Source organism: Abramis brama (genome assembly GCF_963993115.1).
Source record: "Abramis brama genome assembly, chromosome: 11".
In the NCBI taxonomy this organism is placed as follows: domain Eukaryota; kingdom Metazoa; phylum Chordata; class Actinopteri; order Cypriniformes; family Leuciscidae; genus Abramis; species Abramis brama.
Genome location: NC_139973.1, coordinates 3,730,325 through 3,747,641, shown reverse-complemented (window position 1 = coordinate 3,747,641; position 17,317 = coordinate 3,730,325). Strand labels below are relative to the sequence as shown.

The window sequence follows — 17,317 nt, the reverse complement described above, 5'->3', positions numbered from 1 at the left end:
CTCTCTTTCTCTTTCTTTCCCTTTCTCTCTCTCTAGATCAGGTACAAGCTGGGTAAGATTCTTTGGTGTAACCAATGTATAATCATGTTCTAGATATTTGAATTGATTGTGGAATTGATCTCTGATATCTGAAATATTAAATTGTTACATGTGATTATTCTAACTGATTTTGACATTGTTCCTTTAATGGTTATAAGGAATAGTCAAACATTCGCTCACTTTTAGTGAGGCACAGATATTATTAAAACCTTTCATTTATGGAGTCAGATGAAATAATGAGAGAATACATAACTAAATGTATTGCAAATTTAACCAACCAATACTTTGAATGAGTGAGGACAGAACACGTGATACCTTCCCCGTGTATTGGCGAACCGGCAATTGGGCCAATATAACGGGCCTTACAAGGACCTATACAAGGATGGTATATTTGCTTCCTTCACAGAGCTCTCTTCTCTTTACAATTTGCCAAAATCACACCTCTTCCGCTTTTTTCAGATTAGAGACTTTGTTAAGAAGACAACATTTCCCCAGACACTGACCTCCCTGTTGTGCTGAGGTGGGCCCTGGCATTTATATCTTTGCTAGCTCGAAGACTGATTCTGTTCAATTGGAAGCTCTCCCGCCCCCCTACGCATGACCATTGGATTAAAGAGGTGCTTGACAATCTGAGGCTGGAGAAGCTCAGATCTTCTTTGAAAGGTTCTTCCTCAACATTTCTTGGGACGTGGAACCCTTTCCTGGGGCTGGTTGACTCCCTCACCCTGTCCCCTGATTTGGAGGATTGAACCTCTCCATGTCAGTTTTTTTTTAACCTCCTTTTTTGTTTATTTAGTCTCTTTCCCCTTTTGCCTTCTTCCCTGACCATCTCTACTTACTTTGTCTACCCTTTTTACTGTTTTAGTTTGTAAGTTGTGTGTTTGTTTTGGTGAATGTCTGTTGGTATGCATGGGTTTGCGTGTTTGTCCTCGTTTTTGGGCCTGTGATGGGTTGGTTCGTGGGTGGGTAGGGGACCGGTGGCAGGTGACATTCCGTTCCCACTGTACTGTGTTTATTTTGTTCACTGTATGATGTCACCTGTTGTTGTAAAAATTCAAAATTCTACTTAAAAAAAGTTGGAAAAAAAAATCACAATATTACTGTTTTTTACTCTATTTTTGAATGCATCAAATGTATGAATGTGGGTGAGCATAAGAGACTTCTTTCAAAAACATAAAAAATATATATATTTTGAACTGACATTTTGAACAGTACTGTACGTATATAAAATATCAGTTTCTGGAAGTATGTTGTATCTAGAAATTTGAAGTGCTCTAATTTCTCTGTTTGTACCACTGTGGTCAAATTGTGGCTAATCTCTTGTCTAGTAAAGCAGGAAGTTGTTGTTGTTGTTTGTTTGTTTTTTTGCAAGAGGCGAGTTGCCAATAGTCTAGGAACAACAGCGATTGTTTTTTTTTGCAAACAATCACTGTTGTTCCCTCAAGCAAAATGTAGAGTAATCAAAACTGACCCTATTTAAATTTTTCTTAAGTGCATGTTCTTGGTTTTATTGTGCATGATTCATCACTGCACTTTATTTTGAAGAAAAACATGTCAATTTGTTTAGTTTTGATTCATGTTTTTATGACTATGCAAATGAAATGTGACTTTTGCAATTTTCCTGGGAACCAAAAATAGGATTAAGCAATTTTCATTCGATCTCAGACTTCTTGGTTTCTATGAAACAGTTCCCACTTATAATCCACACTGCAAACCGACCACAAAACCGACCTCAAACCTTTTCACCCAGACAACCAATATCATATTGGTTGAAATATAATTTCAACCAATATGATAATTATAAATGGAGGAAAACTCTATCCTCTACAAAATTGTAGGAAAACACTTTAACTAAGCCATCAGTAAACCATAGAAAGTTTATTATTACACAACTGAGTGATTCTGAGAACATAATGTTACTGAGTTAAAAAAATCAAACTGGCTATAAACATCCATTTACAAAATTATTCAACTCCCAAAAGTACATTTTAAAGGCCATTCCTTGTGTGCAAAAGCTTCCAGCTCAATGATATTCTTTGGTTTCTGTTCTGCCACTGCTTTCTTCAAACCTCAGAGGGTCTTCAAACCCCTTCAAGCGGAGGGGACCGCAACTTCGGATTCCAGACTCTGAAAAATTGGTGGCTGGTACCCTAGACTACACTCAAACGGAGAGAGGCCCGTGGATGACACTGGTAACGAGTTGTGTCCGTACTTAACCATAGAAAGTTGTTGGCTCCATGATGAAGGATTCTTGGACACCAAACATCGCAACACTCTCTCCAAATCTTGGTTGGCTGGCTCGGTTTGACCATTGCTCTGGGGATGATAACCCGAAGACTGACTGACTGTAACTCTTAGTAATCTACAAAACTCCTGCCAGAATTTGGACACAAATTGGGGCCCCCTGTTGGAGACCACGTCCATCGGGAGGCCATGTAAACGAAAGACTTGATCTATGACAGTTACCGCTGTCTCCTTGGCAGAGGGTAATTTTGGCAAGGGAATGAAATGTGTCGCCTTCGAGAACCAGTCCACTACGGTTAAAACAACCGTCATGCCATTAGAGGGCGGTGACAAAATCTAGCGCTATGTGGGACCAGGGTCTCGAAGCGACAGACAGCGGTTGGAGTAACCCATCAGGAGGTCGGTTAGACGTCTTACCAATGGCACAAACTGAGCAAGCCAAAACAAAACTGTGAATGTCGCGAGCCATTAATGGCCACCAGAATCGTTGCCTTACTAAACAGCTGGAGCGGTTTACTCCTGGATGACAAGCCACGTTGGAGCAATGGCCCCATCGTATAACTTCGGACCGTAACTCCTCCGGTACAAACAATCGACTCGGTGGGCAACCGGGCGGAGGCGTTACCCCTTCTAAGGCCGTCTTGACCTTCGATTCAACCTCCCATGTGAGTGTGGAGATAACTACTTTCTCGGGTAAAATGCGCTCTGGAGTAACCGGGCGTTCGGATGGATCAAAAATACGAGATAAGGAATCGGGTTTGATGTTTTTGGACCCCGGGCGGTACGAGAGAGATGTATTTCTCCATGGCCTCCCTTTCCAGAACAGAAAGTGAGTAAAGTTTGCCCTTAGGCGGAGACTTACCTGGAAGTAAATCTATAGCACAGTCATAGGGACGATGCGGAGGGAGAGAAGCAGCACGTGACTTACTGAACACTTCCTTCAGGTTGAGGTACTCTGCGGGCACGTTTGATAAATTCACCGCCTCCTTCTGAAAAACAGAACAAGACAAGACTCATAACATTGAGTGCTCCAAGATGAAACGGAATTTTGTCCCCAGTCAACCCTCGGGCTATGCTGTACCAGCCAGGGGTGACTGAGGACGATGGGAGCCAGAGGTGAGTCCAGGAGGAAAAATAATATTTGTTCAGTGTGGTTGCCGGATGTGACGAGTGTCAGAGGGTTGGTGGTAAGTGTTATGGCGGGGAGTTCCTGACCGTTAAGTGCACTGACAGAAATAGTGTCCTTGAGAGGAGTGATGGGTATTTTGAGTGTCCGAGCCAACGATAAGTCCATAAAATTACCTTCCGCCCCCGAGTCCAGAAGAGCTTGACTGAGGTGGGACCGGGTTGCCCACAGCAGTCTTACCGGAAGGAGAGTAGAGGATGAGGTCTTATCCACGGAGATCCTGCCCGACAGTAGCCTCCTGTTTACTGTCGAGCTCAGTCTTTTACTGGACAGGTGTTCAAGTAGTATCTGGCTCCGCCACAGTAGAGGCAAAGACCCCTGGATCTCCGTCGCTCTCTCTCCTCCCGGGAAAGCCAAGCTCTACCCACCTGCATGGGCTCGAGATCAAAAACGGGGCTGACCGCATCGCCACTGCTGGCCTGAGAGCTTTCGACACTCACGGGAAGCTGGGCCGTCCTGGTCCGCTGCTGTAGTCGATGTCGGCGAGCGTCCACCCTCAGAGCCAACTCGATGAGCCCGTCGAGTTTCCCGGGCAGGTCCAGGGTGAAGATCTCCTTCTGGATGCGGTATGAAGTTGTTTGATTGACATGTGAGTACAGTACATTATGATTGTAAAGCTTCGTTATGAAGGAACAAATCGTTCTGTAACAGTCTCAAAAACTAGTTTTAATTTCTTTGATGAAATTATGAAAATCATTGATGAAAAAATCAACAACCTTTTTTTCATGATTAAGACAAGACTAAACTATATCAACATGCAATGCAATCTTGTTAATGAAAAAAAAAAACTAAATCTTTTTTTTTTAATGGATTTTATTGACTAAAAAAATAGGTTGAACATCTAAAACCACAAAATTAGTCTTTTTCCAGAAGAGATCTATAGGTGTGAACGTTTTTTTATAGCTCTAAATATATAAATATAGCCTCTATATTTCCTCTTTATTGTTAACAGAAAAAGACAAGACAAAAAAAGACAAAGTTTATCTTTATTTTCAGTGACAAATAAGTAGACAAGAATTTATTTGATTTTTATTTATTATTTATTTTATTATTTGCATCTTACTATTTAAATTATTAATAGATACAGGAATAAATTATTTTTTGTAACGGTTGCTCTTACAAAGTGGGACTCTATAACGCTTCCCTGATGGCAGAAGTTGATACATTGGAAATAAAACATGGGTTGAATCACTCACTATTGTCTGTGCATTCTTAAGAACCAATGACTCATAATTTAACTGAAGTGATGTGTACTCTCTTACACCCATTGCAGTTTTAACAAGTGTAAACTGTGTAAATTGTAATAATAGACCTGTTCTACCTCCTGAAATTCAGTTTCCATCCATTTTCCATCCATCTATTTTCCAAACCACTGGTCCAATGTGGGTACAGCGTAATATCATACAATTATAAATTCCTTTTTAATTGATTATCAAATTGTTTAATTAAGGCTTATACATAGTTTCCAAGACAGAGTTCAAGATACATCTTACTGGAGCTGCCAGATAGGAAAGTTTAAAATAATTTTTAAATAGCAAGCACAAGCTATGCAAAAGCGGCAGTCCAATTGTATAATTGAACTTTTGTCTGTGTAATTCTAGCTCTGGTCTCTCTACTTCTTGTGTGTGAGACCAGACTCATGCTAACCGTTCTGATTGGTGGCTAAAACCACCTGTGGGTTTATTTTCATGGTACACCTGACGATGCTGTTTGAGTTGCTGCTGGCATTATTTTCCAAAGTCTGACTGCTCTGATCTTCCTTCTGCTCCGTGCTTGTCAGCTTCGTCAAGATGCTTTTATATGCCTTCTTAATCTTAGGAACCTTAAAAGCGTACACTATGGGGTTAACTGCGGAGTTGGCGTGAGAGAGGAGGATGCAGATGTGAAAGGCGACAGTGGGCACTTCGACAATTTTGTAATACACAAGCGTGTTCATTATGTGCAGCGGGAGCCAACAAACGGCAAACAGAACCAGCACCAAAGCCAGAGAATTGGCCAGTCTCCGCTCCTTACGGTAAAACGACCTGGACTCCACGGGGCGCCCGACCTCCTTTCTCAGCTGTTTGGATATAATATTGAAGAGTAACAAGTACAGGGCCATCATGATGATGGTGGGTGGTAGGATGCAGGCGAGGAAGTTGAAGTTGACCATGTACGACATGGATATAACCGTGATGAAATGACATGTAATAGTGGAGTTTTCTCTTGTTGTGGTGTCTTTGTTGTGCCATCCGAACATGGGCATGAAGCCTAGTATAGAAGCAGAGAGCCAACATACAGTGACCGCGGCCCACAAATGCTGCTTTTTGACTGATCCTCTGTACCTGAAAATCAATGAGAAATTATCTTTATATATCTTCAACAGTACTGTGTATGTATGTATGTATGAATGTACATATATATACACACTGCCTTTCAAAAGTTTTTTTGGTAATACTTTACAGTAAGGTTTCGTCAGTTAATGTTAGTTAACAACTTTAGTTAACATGAACTAAGAATGAACAATACTTTTAAAGCATTTATTAAACTTAGTTAATGTTAATTTCAACATTTACTAATACATTGTTTGAAACGTTAACATTATTATTTTTTAACGTTAGTTAATGCACTGTGAACTAACATGAACAAACAATGAATGACTGTATTTTTATTAACTACCATTAACAAAGATTAATAAACACTGTAACAAATGTATTCATTAACTAATGTTAACAAATGAGATCTTATTGTAGTGTTACCGATTTTTGTTTTTGAAAGTCTCTTCTGCTCACCTAGGCTACATTTATTTGATCAAAAATACAGTAAAAACAGTTCTATTACTAAATATTATTACAATTTAATGTAACTGTTTACTATTTGAATATAATTTAATATATATATATATATATATATATATATATATATATATATATATATATATATTCCTCTGATGGCAAAGCTGTATTTTCAGCATCATTACTCCAGTCTTCAGTGTCACATGATCCTTCAGAAATCATTCTAATATGATGAAGATATGATGCTCAAGAAACATTTCTGATTATTATCAATGTTGAAAACAGTTGCTTAATTTTTTTTATATTTTTGCACCCTTGTTGACTTAAAGTATACATTTGGCAATTAATTACATCATGAAAAGTGCAGTATTTCAATACTTAAAAATCATATTATAAAAGTAAATCAGAATTATGATTTCATGTTTTACTTCATTTGTTCAGTGAACCTAAAGGAATAGTTCACCCAATAATGAAAATTTGTAAATAATTTGTAAATAAAAGGCTAAATTCAAATTGTTCATCATATAAAGTGATCGAGTCTCTTCAGAAAATTTGGACTAAACCGCTCAATTCATATGGATTAGTTTTATAATCTCTTTATGAGCTTTTCGAAGCGTCAAAGTGGTAGTTGTGTAGTTGTCAATGGAGGGACAGAAATCTCTTAAAAAAGATCTTAATTTGTGTTCTGAAGATGAACGATAGTCTTACGGGTTTGGAACCACATGAGGGTGAATAAATGATGACAGAATTGTAATTTTTGGGTGAACTAACCCTTTAATGTCACATTCTGGAAGCATTCGGGAGCAAAATGTCTAAAACGCAACCACAAGTGCTCCAATTTTCCTTATTGAAGAATATCTTTGCCAGCTCTATGTAGTTTTCTGTGTTGGTCAATGGCAACATGATGACAGGCAAAACAGAACGTCGTTTTTTAGAGGCAGAGCGAGCTATTTTGATTGCAGATTATAGAATAAATAAATTCTTAACATACATTAACACACACATGCAAATGCGGTCCATTTCGCACCTAAAGAAGTTCTTTTTTCAGGTTGCATGTTATTCAGTATGATAAAAATAAGTGTGCATCATCTCTGAGAAACGCTCAAGTTTGATTTCCTCCTTATCAGTAAGCTTGATCAGTGTGGCTCTCAATATGAAGCAACATGACTATTAAAAGTTCAAACCTGAGAGGCTTATAAACACGCAGGTATCGGTCCACAGCGATGGCCAACAAGGAGTGAACGGAGGCCTGGGTCAACACAATGACCACACAGCTGATGAAGAGGCAGCAGTGGAAACTAGTCTTCAGCCGTCCATCAACTATCACTGCGAAAGGCACAGCAACCAATCCCACCAGAAAATCAGCCAGCGCCAGCGACACAATGAAGCAGAACGTGGTCTGACTCAGGGCTCGACACGACCACACGGCCCAGATCACCAGCACATTCCCCAGACAGCATCCCACAGCGATGAGCACCTCCACAGAGGTATAGATCACCTTCTCACTATCAGCCATGGTGGAGACTGAAGGCACAAGATCTCTACAGGAACTTACTTGAAATGGTCGTGGTTAAAATAGGAAGTTGTCTTCACTCTCTCAAACAGCCATGCAGAACCAAATATGCACACGCACACACTCAAGATTTTTTGCCTGATCAGTACTTTGAAGTGGCATGTAAGCTGCAAGTATACAGTGTGTTGTTTTGGGGTTTTTTTGAAGGAAATTAATGCTTTTATTCGGCAAGGATGCATTAAATTGCTCAAAAGTGACGGTAAAGACATTTATAAAAGATTTCTATTTCAAATAAATGCTGTTCTTTTGAACTTTCTATTCATTAAAGAATCCTGAATAAAAATGTATCGCGGTTTCCACAAAAATATGAAGCAGCACAACTGATTTCAGCATTGATAATAATCAGAAATGTTTCTTGAGCAGCAAATCATCATATTAGAGTGATTTCTGAAGGATCATGTGACACTGAAGACTGGAGTAATGATGCTGAAAATTCAGCTTTGATCATAGGAATAAATTACATTTTGAAGTTACATTACAATAAAAAACAGGTTGTGATAAATATTTCACAATATTACTGTTTTTTACTCTATTTTTGAATGCATCAAATGTATGAATGTGGGTGAGCATAAGAGACTTCTTTCAAAAACATAAAAAAAATATATATTTTAAACTGACATTTTGAACAGTACTGTACGTATATAAAATATCAGTTTCTGGAAGTATGTTGTATCTAGAAATTTGAAGTGCTCTAATTTCTCTGTTTGTACCACTGTGGTCGTGTGGCATCAAATTGTGGCTAATCTCGTGTCTAGTAAAGCAGGAAGTTGTTGGGTTTTTTTGGGGGGTTTTTTTTGCAAGTGCCAATAGTTTTTGACTGGATCTTAGACTATTGGCAAGTAATGATTTGAAAAAGAAAGAAAAAAGTGTTGGCATTAGGATATCTGCTCTTGCTTGTCATTTATGTCTATCATAAAAAGGTTCCATTTGTTTAGTTTTGATTCATGTTTTTATGACTATGCAAATGAAATGTGACTTTTGCGATTTTCTGGGAACCAAAAATAGGATTAAGCAATTTTCATTCGATCTCAGACTTCTTGATTTCTATGAAACAGTTCCCACTTATAATGCACACTGCAAACCGCCCACAAAACCAACCTCAAACCTTTTCATCCAGACGGGCACAGCAGGGCTGTAACCACTGTGATAATTATAAATGGCCAAATTGAATTTCATACACTTGTATTTAAAATATCGAACCCCTCTGACCTGCAAGAAATTCTGGTTTTGTGAACAAAATTGTATGAAAACACTTTAACTAAGCCACCAGTAAACCATAGAAAGTTTATTATTACACAATTGAGTGATTCTGAGAACATAAAGTTAATGAGTAAAAAAATCAAACTGGCTATAAACATCCATTTACTAAATTATTCAACTCCCAAAAGTAAATTTTTGTAGAGAATCCTTTATTCTCATGGTACCTTTACTGCTCCTCGTTAAACATTTTTGGATAATAATCTATGCAGTTATGCCCCATATCTCTCCTTATTTCTTTTTTTTTTTTTTTTCTGTTCTATTATGTAACACTGATTGTATTCTGAAGTATATTATATTATATATATTTTGATGTTATAATATTGGTTATAATTCTGTACATGTTATTTGTTGTTAACAAAGCATTTAAAAAATCGTTTACTCTCGCTTACAAGCTTCTGACTCCCTCTACTGGAGTCTTTGGCCATTCCATGTGTGCAAAAGCTTCCAGCTCAATGATATTCTTTGGTTTCTGTTCTGCCACTGCTTTCTTCAAACCTCACCAAAGATTTTCAAGGACATTTTAATCTGGAGACTGAGCAGGCCAGGACTGATCCCTGAACAAAGCTTTGGTAGATCATTGTCCATGACCGGGAATACAGTGTTTTTCTGGTCATAAGTCAAGCCTTTTTGTGCCAGACATACTTCTGATCCATGGGTCCAAAAAAGTTCCCTGGAAGGTTTTCTATGGGACAATACATTTTAAACGTATAAACAATGCAGCCAGCTGTGTCTCTAGGAACCTTTAGTGTCCTGTAGATGTTCTTGTAGCCATAGCCTTCTTCTCTGGGCTTTTGTAAGAGCGTTTTTGTCTTGGCCATATTTGCTACTCAACTTCAGTACATGCATGTGATAAATTTATGCATGTATTACAACTAAATCTAATGAATTGTGATTATAGAGTTCCCAAAGGTTTATAGTAACCCCAAGTAATAGTATAGCATGAAGAAGATATTTTGATAGATACTCATTTAATGAAAATGGGTTCAAAATAACATGAGGCTCCATTAACTTTCATTGTACAAAAAACCCCCACTGAGACTCATATTTAAAAGTCTGTTATGTTTCACAGAAGAAGAAAGTCAAAGGTTTGGAGCCACATGAGGTTAGTAAATGAAGTTTCATTTTTTTGGGTGAAATATGCCGGTCTGACCCTATAGCGCCACCAGCTGTTAGTTATAGAGAATATGAAGTTGTTTGATTGACGTGTGTGTACAGTTCATTATGATTGTAAAGCTTTGTTATGAAGGTACAAATCTTTCTGTCACAGTCTCTAAAACTATTTTTCATTTCTTTGATGAAATGATGAAAATCAATGATGAAAAAAATCAACAACCTTTTTTTCATGATTAAGACAAGACTAAACTGACTATATCAACATGCAATGCAATCTTGTTAATGAAAAAAAAACTAAATCTTTTTTTTTTAATGGATTTTATTGACTAAAAAAATAGGTTGAACATCTAAAACCACAAAATTAGTTTTTTCCGGAAGAGATCTGTAGGTGTAAAAAAAAGACAAAGTTTCAGTGACGAATAAGTAGACGAATTTATTTGATTTTTCTTTACTTTTTTTGATGGATTTTGTTAACTAAAACTTGACTAACAAATAACAGGTCATGATTGACCATATCAAACCACAAAATTAGTCTTTTCCCGGAAGAGAGTAAATACAGCCTCTCTATTTCCTCTTTACATAAATCAGCAGCTCTTTCTAACACTCTCACGTTCCTGTTTCCAGTTCTCTAACCACAATGGTATTAGGTGGAGGGATAATTTACATCTCTCTTGAAGTGCTCATCGCTGTGGGATGCTGTCTGGGCAATGTGCTGGTGATCTGGGCCGTGTGGAGGAGCGGAGCCCTGAACCAAACCACTTTCTGCTTGATCGTGTCGCTGGCGATGGCAGATTTCCTGGTCGGGGCCGTGGCCATTCCTCTGGCTGTAGTTGTGGACCTCCACATGGAGATGCCTTTCTATGCCTGTCTGTTCATCAGCTGTGTCCTAATCGTCCCGCTACAAGCATCAGTGCTCACTCTTCTGGCCATTGCTGTGGATCGTTGCCTGCGGGTTTGTATCCCACTCAGGTGAGTCGGTCTACAGGTGATTTTGAATGGCTTTAATGAACGTCAAGCTTGTTAAAAACACAAACAGCTTTTGTTTTATCTTTAAATTAATGTAATACAATTTAGGTATGCTTAATTGTCATGCTTAGTTGTAGCCAATCAGCAGTAGAGGGCGTGTCCACTCATGATAGGTGAGGAGAGTAAGCAAGAGGGAGATTTGAAGAAACACTGTAGAAAGAGAGATGCCTGAGAGACATTACAAAAAGAGAAAATCTCAGAGGAATATCAATGGATAAAGAAGGGTTATGATCGAAGAGCTTTGACCTGCGTCAATAGGTTTAGGAACTAGGAACTTAGTTATAGGAACTAGCCAACAGGGTGATTCCCCGAGGTTGCATCCCCACCGTTAGTAGTAACTCTGAAGTGATGTAATCCGCGCTTGTTGTTGTGACTTTTATTTTGCCTGATCACACAGCGCTTCCATTCTCCGTCTTCATTAGTTTACGATCTGTTTAACAATCCTGTCTAATACTTTATTAGATAGAACTGGTTTACAAATAAAGTAAACTGTAAATGAAAAAGTATTAGCGTTTGCCATGTGGTTGATGTCCAATCTCGTTAGCTGAGCAGAAATACATAATCATGTTTCGCTTGGTCCCCTCAAAGTTGAATTGGATTTTCTCCTTTAGCGGGTTGAGAGGTCAATGTATCACTGTTTCCATGTTCAAAGAGTTAGTTTGTGGAGTAAATATATAGGCTATAATCTGTGTGTATACACGTCTTTTTTATATTAAATGGCGGGTGCTGGTGTTTCGTGTGCGTTTGGCCAGTCAGCGAACACTAACGTCACTGGTAGTTCCTATAGTGCTGGTTTAGACCCGACTCTGAAGTAGGAGCTGATTTAGTTACTCTAAAAGGAGTTCCTACTAAAATCATTCATAGTTTCTGCGGTGCGAACACGCCAAAAACTGGGTACTTCCGCCATTAGTTTTAGGAACTATGAAAAGATTCCTCCAATGCGAAAGCCCCTAAAATTAGAAAAGCTTTCAAGCACTGGAGAGACCTAAGCAGGAAGGCCTGAAAACAGACGCAGAGGTTGTGTTGTTCCTGCTTCATACGTTGAGTAACATTGGTTTTGTTATTTCACAGAACCAAGAGATGCTGTTGTTGTAATGTTAGCTGTAGTAACAGGACAGTTTGAGTGTCATTGTTTGTCTGGAGCTGATGGTGACTAACAACCAACTTGTATATACTCTTGTGTACTGTATGTTAATTTTTTGTTGTTCCTTGTTGTTCATTCATCATCTTCTCTTTATTTTTTGAGAAGCATTATTTTGCTTTGCTTCAGCTATGATAAAGAGACATCCACTCTTGCATTGCGTGTTCATGCATTTTGGGGGCGGAGCAATGAAGGGAGGGGCGTGTTTGTTTGGGTTGATTTACATTACATTACATTTAGTCATTTAGCAGACGCTTTTGTCCAAAGCGACTTACAATTTAGGACTAAATTAAGCAAGTCATCGTGAAGAGGCAAAAACAACGCAAGAAGAGCTCAAAATACGAAGTTCAGGCATTGGTCAGAGCATAAGCCCGATAAGGGAGGATTAAAGGAAAAGGCAAGAAAGTTTTTTTTTTTTTTTTTTATGAGGTTAAGTGCTCACAGAAGAGATGGGTTTTCAGCTGTCTTTTGAATGTTGTCAGGGATTCTGCATTCCGGATGAGGGTGGCGAGAGCATTCCACCAGCATGGAACTGGGAATGAGAATGTTCTGGAAAGTGATTTTGTGGCTCTCTGTGATGGAAACACGAGCCGTCGCTCGTTGACCGATCGTAGGCTTCTGGTAGGGATGTAGACTCGTAAGAGCGAGTGAAAGTAGGGGGGAGCTGAGGCTGTGATAGATCTGTAAGCAAGAGTCAATGTCTTGAACTTGATGCGAGCAGCGAGTGGTCGCCAGTGCAGAGAGATGAACAGAGCAGTGATGTGGGCCCTTTTGGGCTCGTTGAAGACAAGACGAGCTGCAGCGTTCTGAATCATTTGTAGAGGTTTAGTTGTACATGATGGAAGTCCAGCCAGAAGAGCATTGCAGTAGTCAAGCCTAGAAATGACCAGGGCCTGGACGAGAAGTTGTGTTGCATGCTCAGTTAGGAAAGGCCCGATCTTCCTGATGCTGTGCAGTGCAAACCTGCATGATCGAGCTGTCTTTGAAATGTGATCTGTGAAGGTCAGCTTGTCATCCAATATTACTCCAAGATTTCTAACTGACCTTGATGGGGTGATTGATGATGAATCTAGCTGGATGGTGAAGTCGTGCTGTAGAGACGGATTGGCAGGGAGGACAAGAAGCTCGGTCTTTGCCAGGCTGAGCTGAATTGGTGTTGATTTCAAATATCAACAGTGTTTCTCAGAAATTGCTTACTGCACCTTTAAAAGATCTTTAATTTTACGAAATATTTCTCTCTGGCAGGTACAATTCTACAGTCACTAAGAAGCGCTCCTGGATCACCGCAGCTGTGTGCTGGATACTGGCGTCCGTACTGGGCTTCTTACCGATGTTTGGATGGTACAACCATGACACACTGGCACGTTACAATTCCACCTCCATAGACTGTCAATTCATTGCTGTCATTCCTGCTTCATACCTGGTCCACTTCATCTATGAGTGCTGTTTTCTTCCTCCTCTGGCAGTCATGATTACTTTGTATGGTTATATCTTTTTTAAAATGAGGAGACTGTCAAGGGGGAGAGCAGGTGTGGCGGCTGAAACTGGTGGCTATAACCAAAAGGAACACAAACTGGCCAGATCTCTGGTTTTGGTTTTGGCTCTCTTTATTGTTTGCTGGCTGCCGTTACACTTGATAAAAGCCATCACATTCTATAACCAGAATATACATGTACCGTCCATTGCTTTATACTTTGTCATTCTTCTTTCTCATGGCAACTCGATGGTTAACCCTGTAGTGTATGCCTTCAAAATCCCTAAGATTAAGCAGGAGTACAGGAAGATTTGGAGGAGGGTGATTGGTCGAGAGCAGAAGGCAGATATAAACACTCCTGCTAGTAATACCTTAGACAGCCATGATGGATGAGTTCATGGGGAAATCAGCCCAGAGGTGGGAGTCAGTGGCATTAATTTAACTTAAATATGATTTTCTTAGAGTGTAATTGCAATATTGCTTTTTCAAGCTTTTCTTGCCTAAATTAATATTGACAGATTGCAGTTACACTGTTGTGCCAGTAGGGCTCCTCCAAACACCACTGTCAAAGTCTGAGAGTAACTGTAGGATGTGTTATTTTCCTGTTATCACTGTAAAGCTGCTTTGAAACAATCTGCATTGTAAAAAGCGCTCTATAAATAAAGGTGACATGACGTGTCTTATAGCTGAATCTGGATAATAGAGGAGTGTGTAATTTAATGTACAATAATATGGTTGTACTATAGTGCAAATATGAGTGATGTTTAAAACTGTCAAACTTCATATGTTTGTGTTGCACCTTTCCTGATAAGCTAAAACAGAATTTTTATTTATTTATTTTGAACCACTTATATGAGGTGTGCAATAAGACCTTAGTATGCAAGGGGAAATTTTAAGCATTTCCTTCTTTGTCTCTTTCTGCTTTGCCTTTGAAGGATTAGTATATAATCCACAATATTAATGACAATATATGCATATTATATACAGGCAGAACTCCTGGTGTGAAGCAGAGGTGAGTCGCACGACGAAATACCGCCCATTTTCTTTGCAACCTTCACACGCCTGTGGTGTGGCATGCCGTTTAATTGCCTGAAGTAAATCTCTGAATTTGAACGCAGCTTTCCCAGCTGTCTGCCTTTAAAAAGTGCTACAAGTTGTCTGCTAGCAAAGCATGAAAGGGAGGGAAAAGGTCCAAACAAAATGGCCGCCTTCCTGCCATCTTAAACGAGTGTTCAGTTAGAAGTCAAGAACGTGTAAAGACGAAACCTGCTCATGCTTACTTCAAGAAAGGTGAATGAAATCACTCATACTCTTTATATTGAGTAGGAGGAACTGTAAATATACTGTTGTGGTCTGTTTGATTACCATATTCATGAGTCATGGTACTTAAATGATACTGTAAGGTAATTAAAAAAAAATAATAATCTTGAGCAGCAAATCATATTAGAATGATTTTTGTAGGATCATGCGACACTGAAGACTGGAGTAACGATGCTGAAAATTCAGCTTTGATCACATGAATATATCACAGTTTAAAATATATTCAAACAGAAAACAGTTATCACAATATGTAATATTTTTACAGTATTTTTTATCAAATAAATGCAGCCTTGGTGAGCAGAAGAGAAAAATATAAATAAGCTTAATCCAAACTTTTGACCGGTAGTGTATATGTCATATTTAAGCGACACAATGAAGCAGAAGCTCGATGGTGTTTTTAGCCCCCAATGGCTCCTTCCAAGCAGCTAACCCTAACCTCAACCTTAAACCTACCCATCCCCTCGCTGCCTGGAAGGCGCTGTTGGGGGCTAAAAACACCAAACACCGAAGCAAAACGTGGTCTGACTCAAGGCTCGACACGACCACACGGCCCAGATCACCAGCACGTTCCCCAGACAGCATCCCACAGCGATGAGCACCTCCACAGAGGTATAGATCACCTTCTCACTGTCAGCCATGGTGGAGACTGAAGGCACAAGATCTCTACAGGAACTTACTTGAAATGGTCGTGGTTAAAATAGGAAGTTGTCTTCACTCTCTCAAACAGCCATGCATAACAAAAAATGCATAACAAAATACACACTCACACACACACACACGCACACATACTCAAGATTTTTTGCTTGATCAGTACTTCGAAGTGGCTTGTATGCTGCAAGTATACAATGTGTTGTTTATTTTTTAAAAGGAAATTAATACTTGTATTCGGCAAAAGTGGCGGTAAAGACATTTATGATGTTACAAAAGATTTCTATTTCAAATAAATGCTGTTCTTTTTAACTTTCTATTCATTAAATATTCCTGACTAAAAATTTATCGCGGTTTCCACAAAAATATGAAGCAGCACAACTGATTTCGACATTGATAATAATCAGAAATGTTTCTTGAGCAGCAAATCATCACATTAGAATGATTTCTGAAGGATCATGTGACACTGAAGACTGGAGTAATGATGTTGAAAATTCAGCTTTGATCACAGGAATAAATTACATTTTGAAGTTACATTACAATAAAAAACAGGTTGTGATTTCACAATATTACTGTTTTTTACTCTATTTACTCTAGTAAAGCAGGATTTTTTATTTATTTTTTAATTTTTGATCATTTGATAATGATTTGAAAAAGAAAGAACAAAGTGTTGGCATTGGGATATCTGCTCTTGCTAGTCATTTATGTCTATCATAAAAAGGTTCCATTTGTTTAGTTTTGATTCATGTTTTTATGACTATGCAAATGAAATGTGACTTTTGCAATTTTCTGGGAACCAAAAATAGGATTAAGCAATTTTCATTCGATCTCAGACTTCTTGGTTTCTATGAAACAGTTCCCACTTATAATGCACACTGCAAACTTTGTTGTTAACATTTAAGCATTTAAAAAATCCTTGCTGACTCCCTCTACTGGAGTCTTTGGCCATTCCATGTGTGCAAAAGCTTCCAGCTCAATGATATTCTTTGGTTTCTTTTCTGCTACTGCTTTCTTCAAACCTCACCAAAGATTTTCAAGGACATTTTAATCTGGAGACTGAGCAGGCCAGGACTGATCCCTGAACAAAGCTTTGGTAGATTTGGATGTGTACTTAGGGTCATTGTCCATGACCGTGAAGACAGTGTTTTTCTGGTCATAAGTCAAGCCTTTTTTGTGCCAAACATACTTCTGATCCATGGGTCCAAAAAAGTTCCCTGGAAGGTTTTCTATGGGACAATACATTTTAAACGTATAAACAATGCAGCCAGCTGTGTTTCTAGGAACTTTTAGTGTCATGTAGATGTTCTTGTAGCCATAGCCTTCTTCTCTGGGCTTTTGTATGAGCTTTTTTGTCTTGGCCATATTTGCTACTCAACTTCAGCACATGCATGGGATAAATTTATGCATGTATTACAACTAAATCTAATGAACTGTCATTATAGAGTTCCCAAAGGTTTATAGTAACCCGAAGTAATAGTATAGCAAAGTAGATATTTTGATAGATACCCATTTAATGAAA

The 17,317-nt window shown here is 38.7% G+C and overlaps 2 protein-coding genes across 2 annotated transcripts; one reads left to right on the top strand and one right to left on the bottom strand.

Annotated features, from left to right (window-relative positions):
* Positions 1 to 4,523: 4,523 nt before the first annotated feature.
* LOC311092547 (adenosine receptor A3-like) lies at positions 4,524 to 7,819 on the bottom strand. Its single transcript, XM_084129360.1, has 2 exons — positions 7,428 to 7,819; positions 4,524 to 5,793 (listed from the first exon to the last, which is right to left on the bottom strand). Exons 1-2 carry the CDS (start codon positions 7,757 to 7,759, stop codon positions 5,112 to 5,114), a joined length of 1,014 nt encoding a protein of 337 aa, XP_083985486.1. The 5' UTR covers positions 7,760 to 7,819; the 3' UTR covers positions 4,524 to 5,111.
* A 2,928-nt stretch (positions 7,820 to 10,747) lies between these two features.
* LOC311092417 (adenosine receptor A1-like) lies at positions 10,748 to 14,521 on the top strand. The gene is made up of 2 exons (XM_084129129.1): positions 10,748 to 11,158; positions 13,602 to 14,521. The coding sequence occupies exons 1-2, from the start codon at positions 10,827 to 10,829 to the stop codon at positions 14,221 to 14,223; spliced, it is 954 nt and encodes a 317-aa protein (XP_083985255.1). The 5' UTR covers positions 10,748 to 10,826; the 3' UTR covers positions 14,224 to 14,521.
* Positions 14,522 to 17,317: the final 2,796 nt, after the last annotated feature.

Coding starts and splice junctions, on each gene's coding strand:
- LOC311092547 (XM_084129360.1), bottom strand. CDS start 7,759: ATGGCTGATAGTGAGAAGGTGATCTATACCTCTGTGGAGGTGCTCATC. Junction 5,794..7,427: donor CGTGTTTATAAGCCTCTCAG/GTTTGAACTTTT, acceptor ATTGATTTTCAG/GTACAGAGGATCAGTCAAAA.
- LOC311092417 (XM_084129129.1), top strand. CDS start 10,827: ATGGTATTAGGTGGAGGGATAATTTACATCTCTCTTGAAGTGCTCATC. Junction 11,159..13,601: donor CGGGTTTGTATCCCACTCAG/GTGAGTCGGTCT, acceptor TCTCTCTGGCAG/GTACAATTCTACAGTCACTA.